The 17,825-nt window shown below is 40.6% G+C and overlaps 1 protein-coding gene across 1 annotated transcript; it reads left to right on the plus strand.

Moving 5' to 3' along the window:
- The first annotated feature begins 455 nt into the window (after positions 1-455).
- On the plus strand, positions 456-17,806 carry brd7 (bromodomain containing 7). The gene is made up of 17 exons (XM_038282611.1): positions 456-597; positions 946-1,139; positions 4,746-4,839; positions 4,930-4,987; positions 5,143-5,287; positions 6,014-6,124; positions 8,701-8,870; positions 9,530-9,644; positions 9,854-9,929; positions 11,980-12,087; positions 12,167-12,302; positions 13,792-13,903; positions 14,007-14,054; positions 14,757-14,838; positions 16,091-16,234; positions 16,541-16,681; positions 17,618-17,806. Exons 1-17 carry the CDS (start codon positions 549-551, stop codon positions 17,689-17,691), a joined length of 1,857 nt encoding a protein of 618 aa, XP_038138539.1. The 5' UTR covers positions 456-548; the 3' UTR covers positions 17,692-17,806.
- The last annotated feature ends 19 nt before the right edge of the window (positions 17,807-17,825 follow it).

Consider the following 17,825-nt stretch of genomic DNA (forward strand, 5'->3'; position numbering starts at 1 on the left):
TTGAAAGAACAAATGTCTCATCATCGGGATTTGCTCCGTGATCAGAGGAAATGTTACTTGGCGCAGAACATTGGAAGTTCAGTTTAATATAATACAACTCTATGAATAGTTCCGTCTGAAATGAATGAAAATAGTTGTTTTAATGGTTATAGAGTCAGATATGTGGCGGTAATGTTTGATTAATCTAAAGGTTTTTATCTGTTACTGTGTATTTTTGCAAGGTCCTGTGTACCTGCGGCTTATAGTGTATAGCCTTGGTGCAAATTCCCGTCTGAAGGGAAGAGAAATCGCCATCATTATTCACAGTGAAGAGATTCCACGCATGTCACGGATTTCATGTTAAGTTGTTATTTGGGAGATAAGTGAAGTCTGGTAACTTTAAAAACATGCTTAAAGCGCCCTCTACTGGCTGCTATAAACGCTCCATGGTGCCGGACGTTCCCCTCCTTTCCAGCGGGTGGCGCTGTAAGACTCTTCACTGTAATCCCAAGCTTCCGCTAACACACTGGTCTGAAAGGGGTTAGCAGCCGGTGGCTAATATACAAACAATGGGCAAGAAGCACAAAAAGCATAAGTCCGAAAAACATGGATATGAAGGTAATTTTAGTATACATATTTGACTCTTTTATTCAGTTGTCTTTTCTCGTTTCTTTTTTTGTCTACGTGTATTAATGTAATTGTTTTAAAGCAATTATAGCTCCGTCATAGCGTTATCTCGGCTATTTACAAGCTACGTTAAATACAAACCCTATTTATGGGACTATTTCCTGCATGAGTCTGTGTTTATAAACAGTTTTAGTGATATAAGGCTTTAATTGAAGCTGCAGTATCCATAACATGATTAGTAAAAGTTCATGATATCCCTGAGATGTCAGCTGTGTTGTCATAACGCCATTGTTTCTTCTTTGAAACATAATGTCTATTTTATTGGCTCAATTACTGCAGAATACGGAGACAGGCCTCTAAAACTGGTGCTGAAGGTGTCCGGGAACGAAGTGACGACGGGAAGTTCCAGTCTGGACGCTTTTTATGAGGAGCAACCCGGAGACAGCGACAAACCCAAAGACAAGAAGAAGAAAAAGAAGAAGGATAAAGAAAGGAGTTTTGGCTCTCCTGAGGAAGACAAAGGGAAGAAAAAGGTAGAAACACCAAGGAGAGACTGTCAAAACCAACTCTTTTACATTATAGATTCAAGGCTACCAACTTTTCACCAAACCTTGGGATGAGATTTTGAACTAGTTTGGACAGGAATTGTCAGGGTTAGATCAAAAGGTTATGGGGATAGGTGCAGCTATAGGTTGGAGATTTTCAGAGGAATTAACCGAAACAAAATGTGGAATTTTTCATAGCACAGTAAATGTTATGGAGTAACAATAAGTGATCTGTAATTATGCTGAAAAACATTTCTCATAATTAACATTATTTTCTACATTCTGGTGATTTTTAGAGAATTGAAGCAAAGCAGAATTGCTCCTTCTAAAATACTTGCATCTTAAATGTACTATAAACTAAGAATTTGTTTATTAATTATTCTCTGCAGTTCAAGTAAATTAAACAAAAGGGGAACTAATAAGCTAATACTGGATTACTGGTACTATTACAGGAACCAGTGCAGTCGAAACCTATGCTTTGTACATACATCAACTAGTGATGCAACCTGGACACATCATCAGTGATATTACCTGGTATCATAGAGTGTTTCGGGTATTTCAAACATCATACACTCTCCTCCAGGCGACCCAGCCAGGGTTGATCAGACCCCAGCTTGTGTCCAGGTAGCGCTACCCTACCCACGGATCTCCTCTCCTGATCCACAACCACCGCGAGGCAACCTCTGCTGCCTCTGTGGCCTCCTTGATGGCCCTTCGCTTGCTGGCCCCTGTGATGCCCAGCATGCTGTACACCCTGCAGAGGGACTGGCCAGCAAACCCTCTGCATCCCACCTCAATAGGCTCGCACCTTGCTCGCCACCCATTGAGCCGACACTGCTCCACCAGATCGCTGTACTTAGCCCTCTTTCTCTCGTTGGCCTCCTCGATGCGGTCTTCCCAAGGGACCGTGAGCTCCAGAAGCACAACCTGCTTCGATGTTGCTGAGGTCAGCACCACGTCTGGCCTTAGTGATGTTATGGCCACATTTTCTGGGAACTTCAGTTGTTTCCCCAAGTCTGCCATCAGCTCCGAATCCTGTGCCATTGTGAGCAGGCCAGAGGAAGAGACCCTGGCAACAGCTGGTGGTCCTTCTCCAGCTCTGATGAAGGAGATAGCCTTCTTCGCTGGGCGGAGGCGCTTGCAGTGGGCTATTCCACTGCAGATGGAGTTCGCTATGGCCTTCAAGACCTGGTCATGACGCCAGCGATAGCGCCCCTCACTCAGGCTCCTCGGACAGCAGCTCAAGATGTGCTCCAGGGTCCCTCTCTTCTGGCACAGGGCACATGCTGGTGACTCCACCTTCCCCCAACAGAACAGGTTAGACGGGCTTGGCAATACGTCATATACAGCCTGGATCAGGAATTTTATGCGCTGGGGCTCGGCTTTCCACAGCTCAGTCCACGTGACTTTGCGCTCTGCTGCTTGCTCCCATCGCGTCCAGGCTCCCTGCTGCCGCATTCCAAGCACCCTGCCGGACCGCTCTTCTTCCACTGCTGCCCGCACTTCTTCCTGGAGCAGCGTCCTCCTCCTCTTCTCCTTTGCCTTCCCGCAGCAAGGTGTTGTGCTGCTACCAAGGCCTGCTCTTCCCCGAGCCACTGTCCCCACCAGATTCCTGTGCCGCAGCCGTGACTCCGCCACTTCCACAGCCTCTGCCGCCCTCCACTTCCGCCCTGTCCGGACCTCGATACCAGCCTGAGAGACTTTTGGGTCACATGACTCTCTGTATTGCAGCACCTCCCTAGTTCGGCTCACCTTGAATTCCTCATTCAGGCTGCTGAAGGGGAGTTTCAGCATGTTGTTCTTTCCGTATAGGGCGATGCTGCTCAGGCTCCGCGGTACACCCAGCCACTTCCGCAGGAACCTGCTGACTCTCCTTTCAAAGCCCTCAACTGTGGAGATTGGGACCTCATACACAAGGAGGGGCCAGAGAATCCTTGGAAGGATTCTCAAACTACTCTGTGTGTGAATATTTGGTAATAGGCTAAGGATTAAAAAGCTTAATTCGTTATATTATTAGTTACATTCAATCTTACAATTGACAAAATGGCTAAGAAATTCAGACCTTCAAGGAGGCTGTAGATTTTATAAAAACACACCATGACAGGAGACAGCACTTCTCTTTATTTTTCAGTTAGGTAGATGTGATGGAAATTAAGTTAACATATTCATTGGACCAAAGTAAAGATAAATAAATAAGATAAGTAATAATAAAAGAAGAACATCCCTGTAATTTATCCTCTATGTATCCAGGATAAATTAGTTGTTCTGCACATCCTCTCTGAATCCTCTCTGAATGTAGACAAACCTGAAAGCTTTAAGAATTAAAATATTTGTTTTGGTTTAATTACTACGGTACTAAATTCCAACGGGAGATTATTAAACTAGACTGAGCAATAATTATTTAACTTGTGAGCAAAACATGGACTAAAACTGGGACTAAAAAAGCACTAGGTAAAGAGAAAACAAACCATTGGATGTGATCCTACAATGTGTCTCCACATCAGTAGTTTAAGCCAGCTGCTGTATTTTTTATTTATATTTACTCAAGTACTAGATTGCTTAAAATCTTCAATAATTTACAACGATAATGATCCCAGTCCAGATTAGATAAGATAAAAATTAAAAAGACATACCTCGTGACAGCTGTCTTTCTTCAATATCTAACGCAGTGAATAGGTGGGAATATGGACTGGATTTAAACCTGGCTAGTCCTTGTTGGCACTAATATTGTATTAAAACACAGACTGGATTTTCATCACCATCGTATTTTTATACATAAATAAGGGGAACGGAGTTGAGTTTTAATATCTGTCAAATATTAGTGTAAGAAATTGGGAATATGGATTGAGAGTGTGTGAAGACATTGAGATGGCTGAGTCTCACACCCAATGGGTGAGAGTTGACAACCCTTTAGATTAGTAATAAGTTGACTTGAGAATATAGAGAAACAGAAGTCGATGTGTTTTAAAGGCTGTTTTCTGAGGTAATATATGTCTCTCAGTTTACATTAAAAACTGAAAAGTTGGTAACAAAAAGATTACTTTCTTTTAGATGTTGAGCATAAATATTAGGTAGCTGATGACTCACAGTTAATTAATAATCGACAATTTGGAAAGGAGGATCACTTTTGTTATTTTATAATAAACCGTATATAATTTTCTGTTTTAAAGAGCAGCAGACAAAAAACAGACTGCTATTATTCCTTTTTAAAATAAAATTCTGTCCCATTTCATCCTGACAGTATGGATTCCTGAGACAATTCAGCTTTTAAATTTTCCTCTATACCATGTCTGAAGCAAAAAATAAAAAATGCTTCTTAAGTGTGTCCAAGACCTACTAATTCAGGCCCAGTTTGTTGAATCAATGCTTTTTGTTTCCCAATATCACAAGGCTTAATTAATTTAAGATGGAAGTTACAACATGAAGGGTGAAATTAGCTACTTGGTGGAGGCCTGCTCTCTCAGAGTTCTTTTTTAGTTATTATTGACCAAAAGATCAAAGTTTGCAAAAAAAAAAAACAACTTGTGTAACTTTCAGATATTTTTTCCCAAGACTTATTGATCTGAAGGTGGATGTTGTCTTTGTTCATGTTAGATGACTAAAAAGAAGAAAGGACATGATGCAGATGGAGAAGAGGATAGAGAGCGAAGCAGAACACCTATTCGCTCAGAACTGGATAAACGGGAAGGTTAGTCTCCAAATGTCTACACTTTTCTTTCAAGTACTATTTACAAAGATTTCAAGTATTTCCTTTTTTTTTTTACATATATATGTGCAGAAAGGGAGCAGACACCTCTGCAGGAAGCATTGAACCAGCTCATCAGGCAGCTTCAAAGGTGCTGAGCTTGTTACCCTTGATGGGGTCTTTACTTATTGCACATGTAGATGTCATCTTCCTTCTTTTTACTTGACAATCTCACTAATCATTACCCTCTCTGTTGTATCTTTCTGTTTTGGTGGATGATTGGTTTAAAATCTCTTTCTGCTGCAGGAAAGACCCCAATGCATTCTTTGCATTTCCGGTTACGGATCTCATTGCCCCTGGCTACTCTTCAATCATCAAACGCCCGATGGACTTCAGTAGTATGAAGGACAAAGTCAAGAAAGAGTGTTACCACTCGTTGGATGAACTCAAAGTGAGTTTATGGGGAAATTAGAGATGACGCCTACAGCTCCACTAGACGGACTTATTGTTCTTTACTTTAACCTCCAGCACAGACCTTAATTTATTTATGTTTTTAATCGACCAACACATTTATTTATGTGTTGTATACATTTGGTTTTAGACTCTTTTTTTATACATGTCATGAATAGGCTTTGATCTTAGCTGGCTGTAGCTTTGGTTGTTAGTTTGGCGTCGTTCCCTCTGCCTTAGTTTTACTTCTGTTCAGCCTCAAATAGGTTTTCTTCCATGACGGAACTTTATACGCTTTATTAATCTTTTCTTAAGATCTTACCAGCTTTACTGTCCTCTTTGAGAAAATAGATATATCCCACATCATGACACCGCCACCACTCTATCCCATTGTGGTGATGGTGAGTTTAGTTATTTTACTGCATCACATCATGTGTTGCAGGTAGTCCAAAAAGGAATTTCTTCCCCTTCGCCAACCCGAGCAGTTATTTACACGGTTTTGGTGGGAAGTTTTAAAATGGCTTAAGGCCTTTAGGTTTTTGTGTTTTTTTTGGACACTTATTCATATTCATTAAAGGCTGTGGTTGTAACTCTGGGAAAATGGGAAGAGGTTTCAGGGGTGGGAAATATTTGTAATGTTTCTGACCACATAGCTTAAATGTTTTCATTCTCAGATGCTGCTCATATGTTTTCTAATGGTTGAGATCGGTTATGTTTTTTGCCGCAGGTGGATTTCAGAATCATGTGTGAGAATGCCATGATTTACAACAAACCTGAGACAATCTACCATAAAGCAGCTCGAAAACTGTTACACTCTGGAATGAAGATCCTTAACCAGGTATGAATCTGGTCTTTAAGAACTTTTTCTCCTAGAATTACAGAACATTTTTGGTCATCTGCTTTAAATCCAAAGTTATACAGGCAGAAAAGGCACACCCCTTAAACTGTCTGAGCGGAGAGATGGTGAAACACTGTGCCTTTGGTTCAACAGTCGAGCTTAGTTTTTATTTATGCAATAAGAAAAAAAAAACATCCCAGCAAACGCAGCAAATTTTCACACAAAACCATCAATAATAATAATTAAAAAAAAACTTGGTGATGTCATAATGAAGCTATTCTGGATAAGTAAAAAACATGTTTGGAAAGATGTTAAACGATCCAAAAGTCAGATGGTTCACTCCGTCTGCATATTATGCTGTGAAACTGCAGTAGGGAATCAGATCTATAGTTTTCAAACTATTTTACATCTTTAAATTGCTGAGATGTGGTTTCCAGTTTATGATACATAAAGAGTAACACCCATCAATTTGATCTATCTCACATGCTTAATCATTATCCTATCAACATCCATCACAGGTTCTTTTGTGCCCAAGGTGATGTCTCGTTGGATGCTATTCAAAAGTCAATTTAATTGGCAAAAGTTTTGTGATACTTTAATAATTAGACATCTTTTGAGTTTTCGGATCAACAGCTGCAATACAGTATGTTGTATCAACATTGTTGTTGCTGTTAGATGTTTGGTTTCTATATAGTCTACATACCTCTGCTTTGAGCTGTTTTTCCTCCTACTCCTTCCTTCGCTTTCAGAAAGCTGCTCCTGATGGCTTTGATGTACTTTTCCTCTTTCACTTTCAATCATTGAAAAGTGTAACACATGAAATAGGAAGACATTCCTCCACAGTCATCTACGTCACCCATCAACATCAAAACAAGCATCAGAGAAGGAGCGAGCCATACGTTACAAAGAATCTAAATATTCAGGTTTTATTTGAATGCCTCTTTGAGGTGAAGTATGTATAGAGCTTTTGGTCCGATTTCTCATTTCTTGGTTCTTTACAATTTATATAAACGAAGGCAGGATCTGACATTGTTATTCTTTGCAGTTTCTGTCCTCTAAAAAAACTAGAGACCCAGTGATGTGTGAGATCTTATTAGAATATTATTAGAATATTTATCGAAATTTTTACGAAATACATTGTGATCAACAGTATCACAACATTTTTATTATTTATATTTTCAAACCAGGCAGTTAAAGTGGAATGATTATGAAACCCATATTGACTACTGCATAGTCAATAAGTGGTTAAGCGGGACATAAAATGTTATTTTTATTGATATACTGATCTAACAAATAATTTCTCAAAGTTTTTGGAAATAGAGGAAGTAAAAGATAAAGGTTAATAATTTGAAATAAATTTGCTTGTCTTTATTAAAGGAGAATTCCGGTTTTTAACACTTTTAGCCCCTTTTCTGTAGTATCCAGGATGAAATCGAATGATCGACACCAAAATTTTGACGATTGGTCCTGTCTCTGCTTTTTGGCTCATTTAGAATCCACCCCTGGCTGCTTCAGAATGGCTTCCATAGAGCATGTCAGATAATGTCCTTAAAACGACCTTAAACGTTCTTTTTTTTAAATATGCTACTCACCGGGTCGTCAGCGCTGTTCAATGACGTTCCAAAAAAAGTTTCGTGAAGAAAAAACGTTCCCGTAGTGTTTTATTTAGCATTTTGTAAATCCCATTGAGTTCTGTTGGAATAGTCAATATCCCTCCGCCACCGGAAACGGAAATGGGGCCTGTTTACGCTTAGTTGTAGTCTTTTCGCAAGGCCCAAGTGTTTCTGCTTCACTCTGTGTACTCCGACGTCGAGGTGCTAACGTCTCTGTTAAACACTTTAAAAAACTCTGAAAATTTGTTTGCTATGTCCTACACAGTGGTCCTACATTCCCAAAGTATAGAGACATTGTCGCCAACTAGTGGTCTGGAGTGTGCAATGCTTCAGATTCGAACGGGAAGCGGAAGTTTATAAGCGGTTGTGATGTATCGGAAAAAATAGTTCTGGGATTTACAAAATGCTAAATAAAACAAGACAGGAACGGTTTTTCTTCACGAAACTTTTTTTGGAACGTCATTGAACAGCGCTGACGACCCGGTGAGTAGCATATTTAAAAAAAAGAACGTTTAAGGTTGTTTTAAAGACATTATCTGACATGCACTATGGAAGCCATTCTGAAGCAGCCAGGGGGGGATTCTACATGAGCCAAAAAGCAGAGACAGGACCAATCGTCAAAATTTTGGTGTCGATCATTCGATTTCATCCTGGACACTACAGAAAAGGGGCTAAAAGTGTTAAAAACCGGAATTTTCCTTTAAGGCATTGAGATTTGTTATTACAATAGTCTAACACAAGGGGGCACTAGATATCTTCAGAAGCCCTCCAGAGCCGGTGTCCTGCCTGTGTTAGATGTTGCCCCAATTCACCACTCCAATTAAATGGGTAATTAGTGAGCCTTTGAGGTGCTAGGTGACATGCTGACTAACTGGGGGGGGGCATACAGCAATGGCAGGTTTTTTTTTTTTTTTTTCTTTTATCCTCATGGTTACTATTTCTTTTTTTTTTGTTCTGCATTAGGAAAGGCTGGACAGTCTGAAGCAGAGCATAGATTTCATGTCTGGTCTTGGCCCCTTTGCCAAACAGCCTGTGAAGTCCGAGGATCAAGGAGTCACCAGCTCGGTCCAGAACAAAGAGGGAGACCCGTCTGCGGCGAGCAGTGAGCGCTCCCAGACACCCAGCACTCCAAGGTGCTTCAATTTTTGCATTAGACATTCCACTGATACCTGGGACTTTGTTATAAACACATTAAACCTTTAAAATACTCACAGGGCTCTTTAAAAGCTACATCCGATTTGAGAGGGAGGAATATTACCAGCTTTCACAGATCCCTGCAAAGCTGAGAAGTCTAGTCAGAAACAGCATGTTCACAGTGTGTTTAGGAGAACATTTCCCACATGGTCGCTGCAGAGCGCTCCAATCCTTGACTCTCCCATATGTTGCGTGTTTTTTTTTGTTTTTTTTTACTGCAGAGCAGGAGGCTGAGAATGTGAGGAATGTCTGACGGCAAGCTAGGACCTGTTTCCTCCTGTCACTGTACATCTTTTCCATCGGTTTGTTTCCAGCTGAAAAAACAGGATTAAAAATGCTAGTTACATGATCGCTGACCATGACCAACACACGCTGTAAAAGAAAGTGGCAGCTGTATGACGTTGATGTTGAGGGACTCTTTTCAAATAGATAAATTGTGGAATAAAAGCTTAATATTTTGCACTTGGTTACATGAACTTCCTTCCTTTTTATTTTTTGCATGTATTTTGCTGCTATTGCAAACGATAGATAAAGGTGTATTCTGTTTCATGGTCAAAGTGTCTCATTCTTGTTTTTTTTATTGTAAATTTGTTTGCAGGCAGGACAAAGACTCCAAGGACGAAGCGGCAAAAGCAGAGAAAGAGCTGGAGGAAATCCGCAAGGTCATCGATGAGTCTGGAGGAAAGCTGTCGAACAGGATGGTGGAGTCTGATGTAGGAAGCAGGAATTCACTGCATTTCTGTATTGAATTTATGTCCCTTTAAAAAGGCTCAGTTCTTCAACTGACTTGAAAAAAATCCTAATTTAATAGCTTTCAGTTTGGCAAACATCAATGTTTTCATTCCTGTGAAAGTGCACATATGTTGTTAGAAATACTCCTGTTGTTGTTGAACTGGTCTTGGTCATTTATCTTGTCTTATAGCTGGAGTTTGCGAGGCGGAAAGACGATGGCTCTACCACTCTGGCCGTTCTTAACCCGGCCGATCCGTCACCCGGAGGTACAAACGTTCATGGTTATGAGTTCTGCCAAAACCTCACATGTATAATAATAATAATATTAGTAAATACACGCAAGCTAACTGTTCTCCACATTCATTTTAAATATTTAAAAAACAAAAGGCCCCAAATATGTCACAAGCATAAATTTAGATTCTCTCCTACTCATGTGTTGACCTACCTGAGGAAATAAACTAACTGTGATTGGCCACTTTTCATGAACTACCACCTCTTGAGAGAGTACTGCTCTCTTCATAATTTGCGGCTAATAAAATTAGCAAAGCATTTTCAGGCTAATAGCTGTAAGTTCACAATAGTTCATTGAATAAAATTATTTTGGCCGGAACAGAAATATGCTCTAAAATGGTTCATTTTGAACTTGGTATGAGCTAAGTTAGCGTTAACTGCTCTGTTTGTATTCAGGACATTGAGGCTTGAATGAACTCTGGTTTGTAGCTGAACGCAGATATTTACAGTTCTAATCACTTTGCTGCTGCGGTTAAGCATTTCTTTCATTTTATGTTCAGCGTTGTGTTTATAAAAAGGCAGAGATAACTGCTGGATTTGAAGTCTGCATTTAACTCTTGTAATAACTCCTTAAAATGCTTTGCTAACATTTCTAGCTGCAACTATAAAGAAAGCAGAAGAGGCAGGACTTAAAAAATTAGATGGAAGTTAGCAGCTAATGCTAGCATTGCCATAGACATTAGGAAATTGTACTAAACTGCATAAAAATATACAACAGATCTTAAAAATCACATCATGCTCTGTGCTTCTACCTATCAAGTAATAATATTAATGTGTTTGAGATGGATTCATCAGTTTGTTACATGCAGTTATACATAGTGGAATGCATACAATTAAATTCACATGTAGAGAAGTATTTAAGACCACGCCCACTATTAACACCCATTATGTTAGGGGGAAATTATATTTGGCTTACTCCAATCATCTTTGATTATGTAAACAGAACATTAACATCTTTAAACATTTCAAATGAGCGCACAAAAAGAGATTTACAACCAAGCAGGAGAGAATCTACAGGCTCATTAAAAACAAAAAAAACAAGACATGAGCACAAAGAAGGAGCATGAACTCATGCTTTGATATATTGATGGCTGCTTGGTATTAAATCTGCTCACACAGAAAGTAAAAAATGTGCAGGGAGTAGTTTACATGCATGTGTTTTAAATAAAACTTCTAACATTAGTATTTATTACTTGTGTGACCTTTTGACTCAATTTTGACATCATAGAAGGATTAAAATGAAAGAAATAGTTGTTGGTAGTTGTAGATGTTCTGGGCACATTTGTACATTTTAAGGGGGGAAATTTAAAATAAGTGCAGTTTCAAATATATGTTTTGAATTAAAACCTTCAAAGCACAGATAGCGGTATCTTAAAAGAAATGTTAGCTGAGCAACTTTTTATCCAAACTAATCAGAGTTCTTTAAACCTATATTAATTTATCCATGACTATATTTACCTAAAGTATAAATGTATGGTAAATAATGTTTTTTCCTGAAATTGGGTAAATCAGGAAACGGGCAGAGTAAAGATGTTGGATAGATTAGGGGAGGGAAGATTTTTAAAAATCTGCAAAGCGAAGTGTTGGATGCAGCAGCAAAGAAAGGTGTCACGTTGTCTCCATGGCAACAGAAGATGCTGAAGGTGTTTGTTCAGGAGGGATTTCAGGAAACAAAAGTCACTTTTTTATCATCACTGTTCCCATGACAGGAGCTTTTACACAGCAGCAGGGTGAAATGTCAGAGGGTCGGTACAGAGTATTAGGAACGGAGATTAGAACGGTTAAGTCCACTGTCATTTAATTCAATTTAGCTTTATTTTTTTCCCCAGCTAAATAATTTGATTGTATGATTTTTTAACTTTATTTTAGAAATTGTAATACTGCAACAACTAAAAAAACTTTGTTTTAAGGATCTTGGCCTATATTTGCTAGAATAAGATGTCTGATATTTGAATGCCTGGTGTTTGGAGCCCATTAATCCAGACGTCTGAACGATAAAGCAATCTTAAACTGTCTTCCGCTCAGATGCTGGATACTGTCCCGTGAAACTGGTCATGATGTCCAATCGGCTTCAGAACGGTGTGAACAGCCTGCAGAGCTTCAGGGAGGACAGAAGGAACAGGGTTACTCCAGGTACCTGAGCTGCACCAGCTTCCTTCCTCGGTCTAATGGCAGAGCTGCCAACAAATAACATTTCTTAAACTCTCCTCAGTGTCCTACCTGAGCTACGGCCCGTTCACTTCCTACGCACCTGCGTACGACTCCAGCTTCTCCAACATCAGCAAGGACGACTCTGACCTCGTGTACTCGTTCTACGGAGACGAGTCCAGCCTGCAGGGCTCAAACAGGTATGACAGTCTGACCACAGAGGCACCGGGATTTATGGGAAAAGTCATATAAAGGCATTCCTATCAGATTACTGTCCAGATGTTCCCTTGTTTTCACTTATTTTATTCAGACTAGAGAGCAGCTGCAGATACAGCCCCACTCTGACGCTCTGCTCTGTGACATGTGGAAGAAAACACAAACGGGAGCTTTTGTTGTCCCTGAATGTGTGTCAGAGATGCGTCATTTATAATCCACATGTCCAAGCTGTCTGGCTCTTTCACCTCGGGCTGTTTGCTTCGAAATGCATCCCCAGACAGACTGCTGGACCTGAAGGCATCACGGGGGAACCGGTGGTTCTGTGTCTGGCTTTTACCGTCCAGCTGATATCCCAGCAGTAATGCAATACTTTTAAGGCTCGTTAGTTTTCTGTTTCCACGCCACGTCCTGTTAAAAGATGTTCAAACATTTCATCGGTCTGATGTCGGGAAAACGAGGACATACTGACGGCTCTGTGGCCCAGAAATCTGACCTCGTATTTACCCGGCAGGTCACCTGATCAGTTAAAGAGGAGCAGCTGTTTCAGAGGGAGGAGGATTAAGGATTTTCTTTTGTTTAGTCTTTTTCAGACAGAATTCAGGCTGCAGTTAAAATAGAAATCACATCTGCCATACGACACTTGTTGCCTTTAATAAAATCTTCTTGGATTCAGTTGTACTTGCTTCCATCTATCGTTTCATTAGCTCACAAGCTTTTTTTTTGTACATGGTTGAAGGAGAGTACCAACCGAATGCAGCTGCCACCAGGATGTCTCACTGCGAGCTGATATGTTCTTACATCACTTCCTGTTTCCATAGTTCCAAAAAGTCCAATTTGGAGGCTGTCATCTTAGCAAAACGTGCTCAGCATTAGGCTGTAGAGAGAACTTTCGTAAAACAGATGGCCCATCTTTCCAGTCTTTTTTAAAAGCAAAACTTGTTGTAGTCTCCAAAGGTTCTCCAGTGTTAAAACACTTGTTTTTTAGCATCTTTTTTTTGCTCTGCATTCCATTTTCATCAAATATAAATGCAAGTATGCACGACTCTGTGTTGGTCTGTTGCTTAAAGTGCTGATTAATGACCTAAATGTTTGATGAAAAGGCAAAGAAATCAGTAAAATAAGTGATGTTTGATTGAGGGGAGGATTTAAGAGTCATCGTTTTTACCTGCTGGGTTTTTGCACGTTCACCTTACGGCTTTATGCTGTCATTGTCGCTCCGTCTGAATCTGTCGCCTCCTTTGTTCTTTTCTTGGAAAACTGATGAGCTGCAACGTATGTGATGAGTTAGCAGCATGTTCTCACCTGTCCGTAAAATCCTGTGCAGAGGGTTTGATTTTCTTGGAAGAGGTGTTGAAATCAACTTCCTGCTAATGCCAACCGGCAAATGAATCACAGACTAGTTAATGTGTGGTAGATTGAAAAAAAAAAAACAGGCAAACTGTTGTTTAAAGGATGTTTGTGTTTGTTTTGCAGCTTGCTGGAGTTCTTAGCTAAAGCTGACGAGTATGTGTACAAAATGGGCGACAGTCTTCTGGATGCAATGACCAACGGAGAGCATTCTAGACGCCTAAAGGAGACGGAGCCTGTAAGTGTACCGCTGTCACATCAGCTTCACTAAGAAAGATGATCCCATAATTTGGTTTGTTTTGTATAAAAATATTATTTTTCTGTTATTTGTTCTAATCCAGGAGTCAGAGCAGCCTGGAAACGCTCAAGAGGCAAAGAATGAGATGGAGGTGAGAGTTTGTCACTAATATTTGAGCTTCTTCTTCTTCTTCTAGGCGTGTTTTTATCTCAGCAGGAGAAATGGAAATGGACATTAGGTGTAGAATGACTAGAATCGGCATGTGCCATGTAACACAAAACCGGAGCCACTCAGCCTCATCAGCTCCTGCCGGGCTGCCACTCAGCGGAAAGCCTGTCACGTGTGCCTGCATCACACCCCATATGAGGAGCCTTCATTTAATTTGTGTTATAGATGGCCTCCGCTGATGCTTTCTGCACCAACCAGCTGTGTCAACACAGCAGGGGCCCGTCGTCAGCTGCCATCCATCCACACATGGAAAGAACATTTCCCTTCTAGAGCTCCTGGCTTACAGTGAAAAACTCGGAGGGGGTGGGCGGGATGTGTTTTCCTTCAGCGTACCGAGCCCCGCTGGCTGCTGAGCTCCAAGAGGAGCAGAGGAAACCAAAGCTGTGGCCCCTCTGTCAGACACAGAGCCACTCTCTGTGCTGTTCTTGGCTGCCCTCCAGTTTGCACTCATCCCCCGCTCTGCTCTGTCGCTGCAGCTTTTGATTAGTTTTGATTTTTATTGGATCAGAGAAGAATAAAAAAGAAAAGCTTTAAAGGCTTCAATGTTCCCTCGGGACATCACCTGTTCGGAGTGGAATGCATTTCCTAATCTGATCAAACATCTTCTTCCTCCTCTGTCTCATAGGTGGCTGAGGCCAACTCGTCCACCAAGCTGGACTTCCTGTGTTTGGCTGCAGGCTTGGATGAGGCTGAGGAACTCTCTGGGGGTAATGTCCTGAGCTTTAGCTTCAAACTAACAACCTACTGGAGTCACACAATTCATTATCACAACCAAACCCACAGTTCTACATGTAAGGCTCTTTGCAAAAGTATTCAGGGCTCTTAAATCTTGTTAACAGCGACTGAGTTAACGTGATGTTACTGGTCCTTGCACCTGCACGACCATTGGGGGGTGGAGTCGTTCATGTGTCAGGATACGCGCATAGGGGGGAGGGAGAAGCAGACGACCCTGATTGACATGTCAGGAGCCAATAGTGGACCACGGACTGAGTTTGTAATTGGTGGGCGTTACTCATTGATTTCACACTGTGGCGGGGACCGTTTTTTTTTTTTGGTTCGCTTCCTGACCTTCTATTTCGCTGCTTGCTATGTGGCTGTGGAGAGAGATCTTCAAGCCACATTGTAAAAAATGCGTCAGAAAAGATCTCCTACACCTTTAAATGTCTACACGTGTTGTGCTTCTGTATTTAACCCCATTTACCTAAATACCCATAAATAAATCAAGGGCAGCCATTTAATTTCAGCCAAATCATTAAAAGGAATCCTCTGAATTTGATTTCAGTATAAATAAAGTTGATCTGTGAGAAGAATTTAGGTCTATACTGCAAAAATTGGAATATAATTTTTTGTTTTTTTTTATATGTTGACTTTAGGTGAGTAAGCTGGTTTATTCTTATTTCACAAGAATTATTTCAAGCGCATAATATCTAATTACCTTATTTTACGGGCAAATATTCTCATTCTATTGGCAGGTAATCTTTTTTTTTTTCTGCTCAGATTAAAAATAAATCAAATTATTTTTGATCACTTGTTTAACTGGATGATTCCAAAAAATCCACCTGCTTTGATCTGAGCTGTTTTATTGGAGCTCAGTCTGATCAGTTCAACCTGTTACTGCGAGGCGCCTCTAACTGGATTTCTTTCAGGATTAGCTCCTTCCATCCTCCTGACAAGCTTCCTCATCCCAGCTGTGTTGATGATATGAGAAAATGCTTTAGGAGTAGGAAATGTCTTTTTCTCAGATCGCCAGAATCTCAATCAGGCATCACATCTTCATTTGAAGTACAGCTTTTACTACTTACATTAATGCAATGAGTGTAAATGAATTAAAATAATGGACCCTTCATTGTGTTGAGTGAAGTTAAGCTGTGGGTGGGGGTGTTACCCAAAGCGTAACAGGAGGAGCTGAGAGGAAGCGCTAACACAGTGGGCATATTGACCCTCTCCTATCTGTTACAGATGCCCTGCACTTCCAGCAGAAGTTGGACGAGACTACAAAGCTGCTGCGCAGCCTGCAGGAAGCACAGAGGGAGCGCCTAAGTGCCAAGCAGCCGCCTAATATGATCTGCCTGCTGGCCCCGACTGCCAAGGAGCTGGAGCTGGGTAAGAGCCTCTGGCTGCATGGGCCCCTTTGTTCCTCCACGCGGGTCTCGCCACCAGCTGCAGACCTCCAACCCTTCGTTTACCTCCTCCCCTAACACAGGTGTAACAAAGTGATATGGGGCCCCATTTCCCAGGGATATGAGATGTTTCCCTTTGATGTGTTTCATACCATGTGGCCTTTTCAGGGAAAACATCCCCCATATTCAACGTTTAGCTTATAATAAAAAAAGAATTCTGACTGACTGTATCTGCTCTAGGCTGTTTTTAATCCCCTGCTGTCTGCCTTCTTGTTTTTTTCCTGCACAGCTGAAAAGGTTACAGGAAACCTGACCGAGCTGACCGGTCAGGTGGCGCCATGTGATGTTAGCAGCGTCTACGGCATCAGGAAGGCCATGGGCATCACTGTGCCTCCAGAGCTCCCAGAACCCCTCATAGACCTCACAACAGGTAAACCAGCATCTATCACCCTAACTCTAGTCATAACTTCAGGGATCCTCTCGATCAGTTTTGGTTGTTCTACTGTTTCTGAGATCTGGATCCAAACCGAAGTAATTTCCCTCTGGGATTATTAAAGTATTTCTGATTCTGATTCTGACAAAGTTTAAATATCAAGGAACAGTTTTATTTTCATACATTTGTTCCTATTAAACATCCCCTAAAGGCGTTCTTCCTCCTGTTTGCTTTCTTTCTTCTGTACTTCCATCTTTTTTTTCTCCAACATGATTGAAAAGTAACAGAAACAGGACCATATAACACGTATCAACAGAGATTTCACAACATTACAGCCTTATGTTGTTTAGATTAGAAGTGGTAGGAAAGTGTTTTTCAGTTGTTTCTTCTTTCCTTGGGTCCTTTTCCTTCCTCATTTCCCTTCATTTTTTATGGCATTAGTCTCCCTTTTTATTCCCTCTGTCATACACCTTTCCTCCCCTTTTGTCGTTCCTTTTATTCATTCCTTCCTAATATTTCCATAACATGTCTTTTTTATTTTCTACTCAGATTTTTTTTCCTTTATGATTTTACCTTTGTCTCCTACCTTCCCAAACTCTTTCCTTGTGTCCTTCCCTTATTTTCTGATCCCCTGATGTCCTTCATTTCCTCTCTGTATTTATCCTTACATCATTTCCTGGTTACTGTCTTCCTTTCCTTCTGATCTGTCTTCCTTCAATCTTTCCTGTCAGTCTTTCCGTTTTTCCAGGATCCATATTTAAACCCTGCCTGCTGCAGAAATGTATGATCTGAATTCTTTCATGAGCAATTTATTATAATGTATTCTTTAAAGACTGAAAATGATGCAGATTTTGACATAAAATATATTGAATCTTGTTTCTGCAGAATTAGTGTTCTGGCCATAATAAAAGTTTTTTTTCTTTCTTCCTTCAGTTCATGAGACGAGTGAACCGATGGAGAGCTCGTCAACCTGTCCGGATGTGGTTCCACTTGTTACAGTGAAATGACAAAAACCAGCCAGCCTCACTCAGTTTATTAACTTAAGTTTTGTACAAAAGGTGCTTTTTGTCTGACTCTTGTTTGCATTTCAATTAATAAACAGTTTTTTCTTTTTCATCTAAACCTCCGTCTCTGTCTAATA

The sequence above is a fragment of the Cyprinodon tularosa genome, unplaced genomic scaffold, assembly GCF_016077235.1.
Source record: "Cyprinodon tularosa strain WSP-4 unplaced genomic scaffold, ASM1607723v1 ctg186, whole genome shotgun sequence".
In the NCBI taxonomy this organism is placed as follows: domain Eukaryota; kingdom Metazoa; phylum Chordata; class Actinopteri; order Cyprinodontiformes; family Cyprinodontidae; genus Cyprinodon; species Cyprinodon tularosa.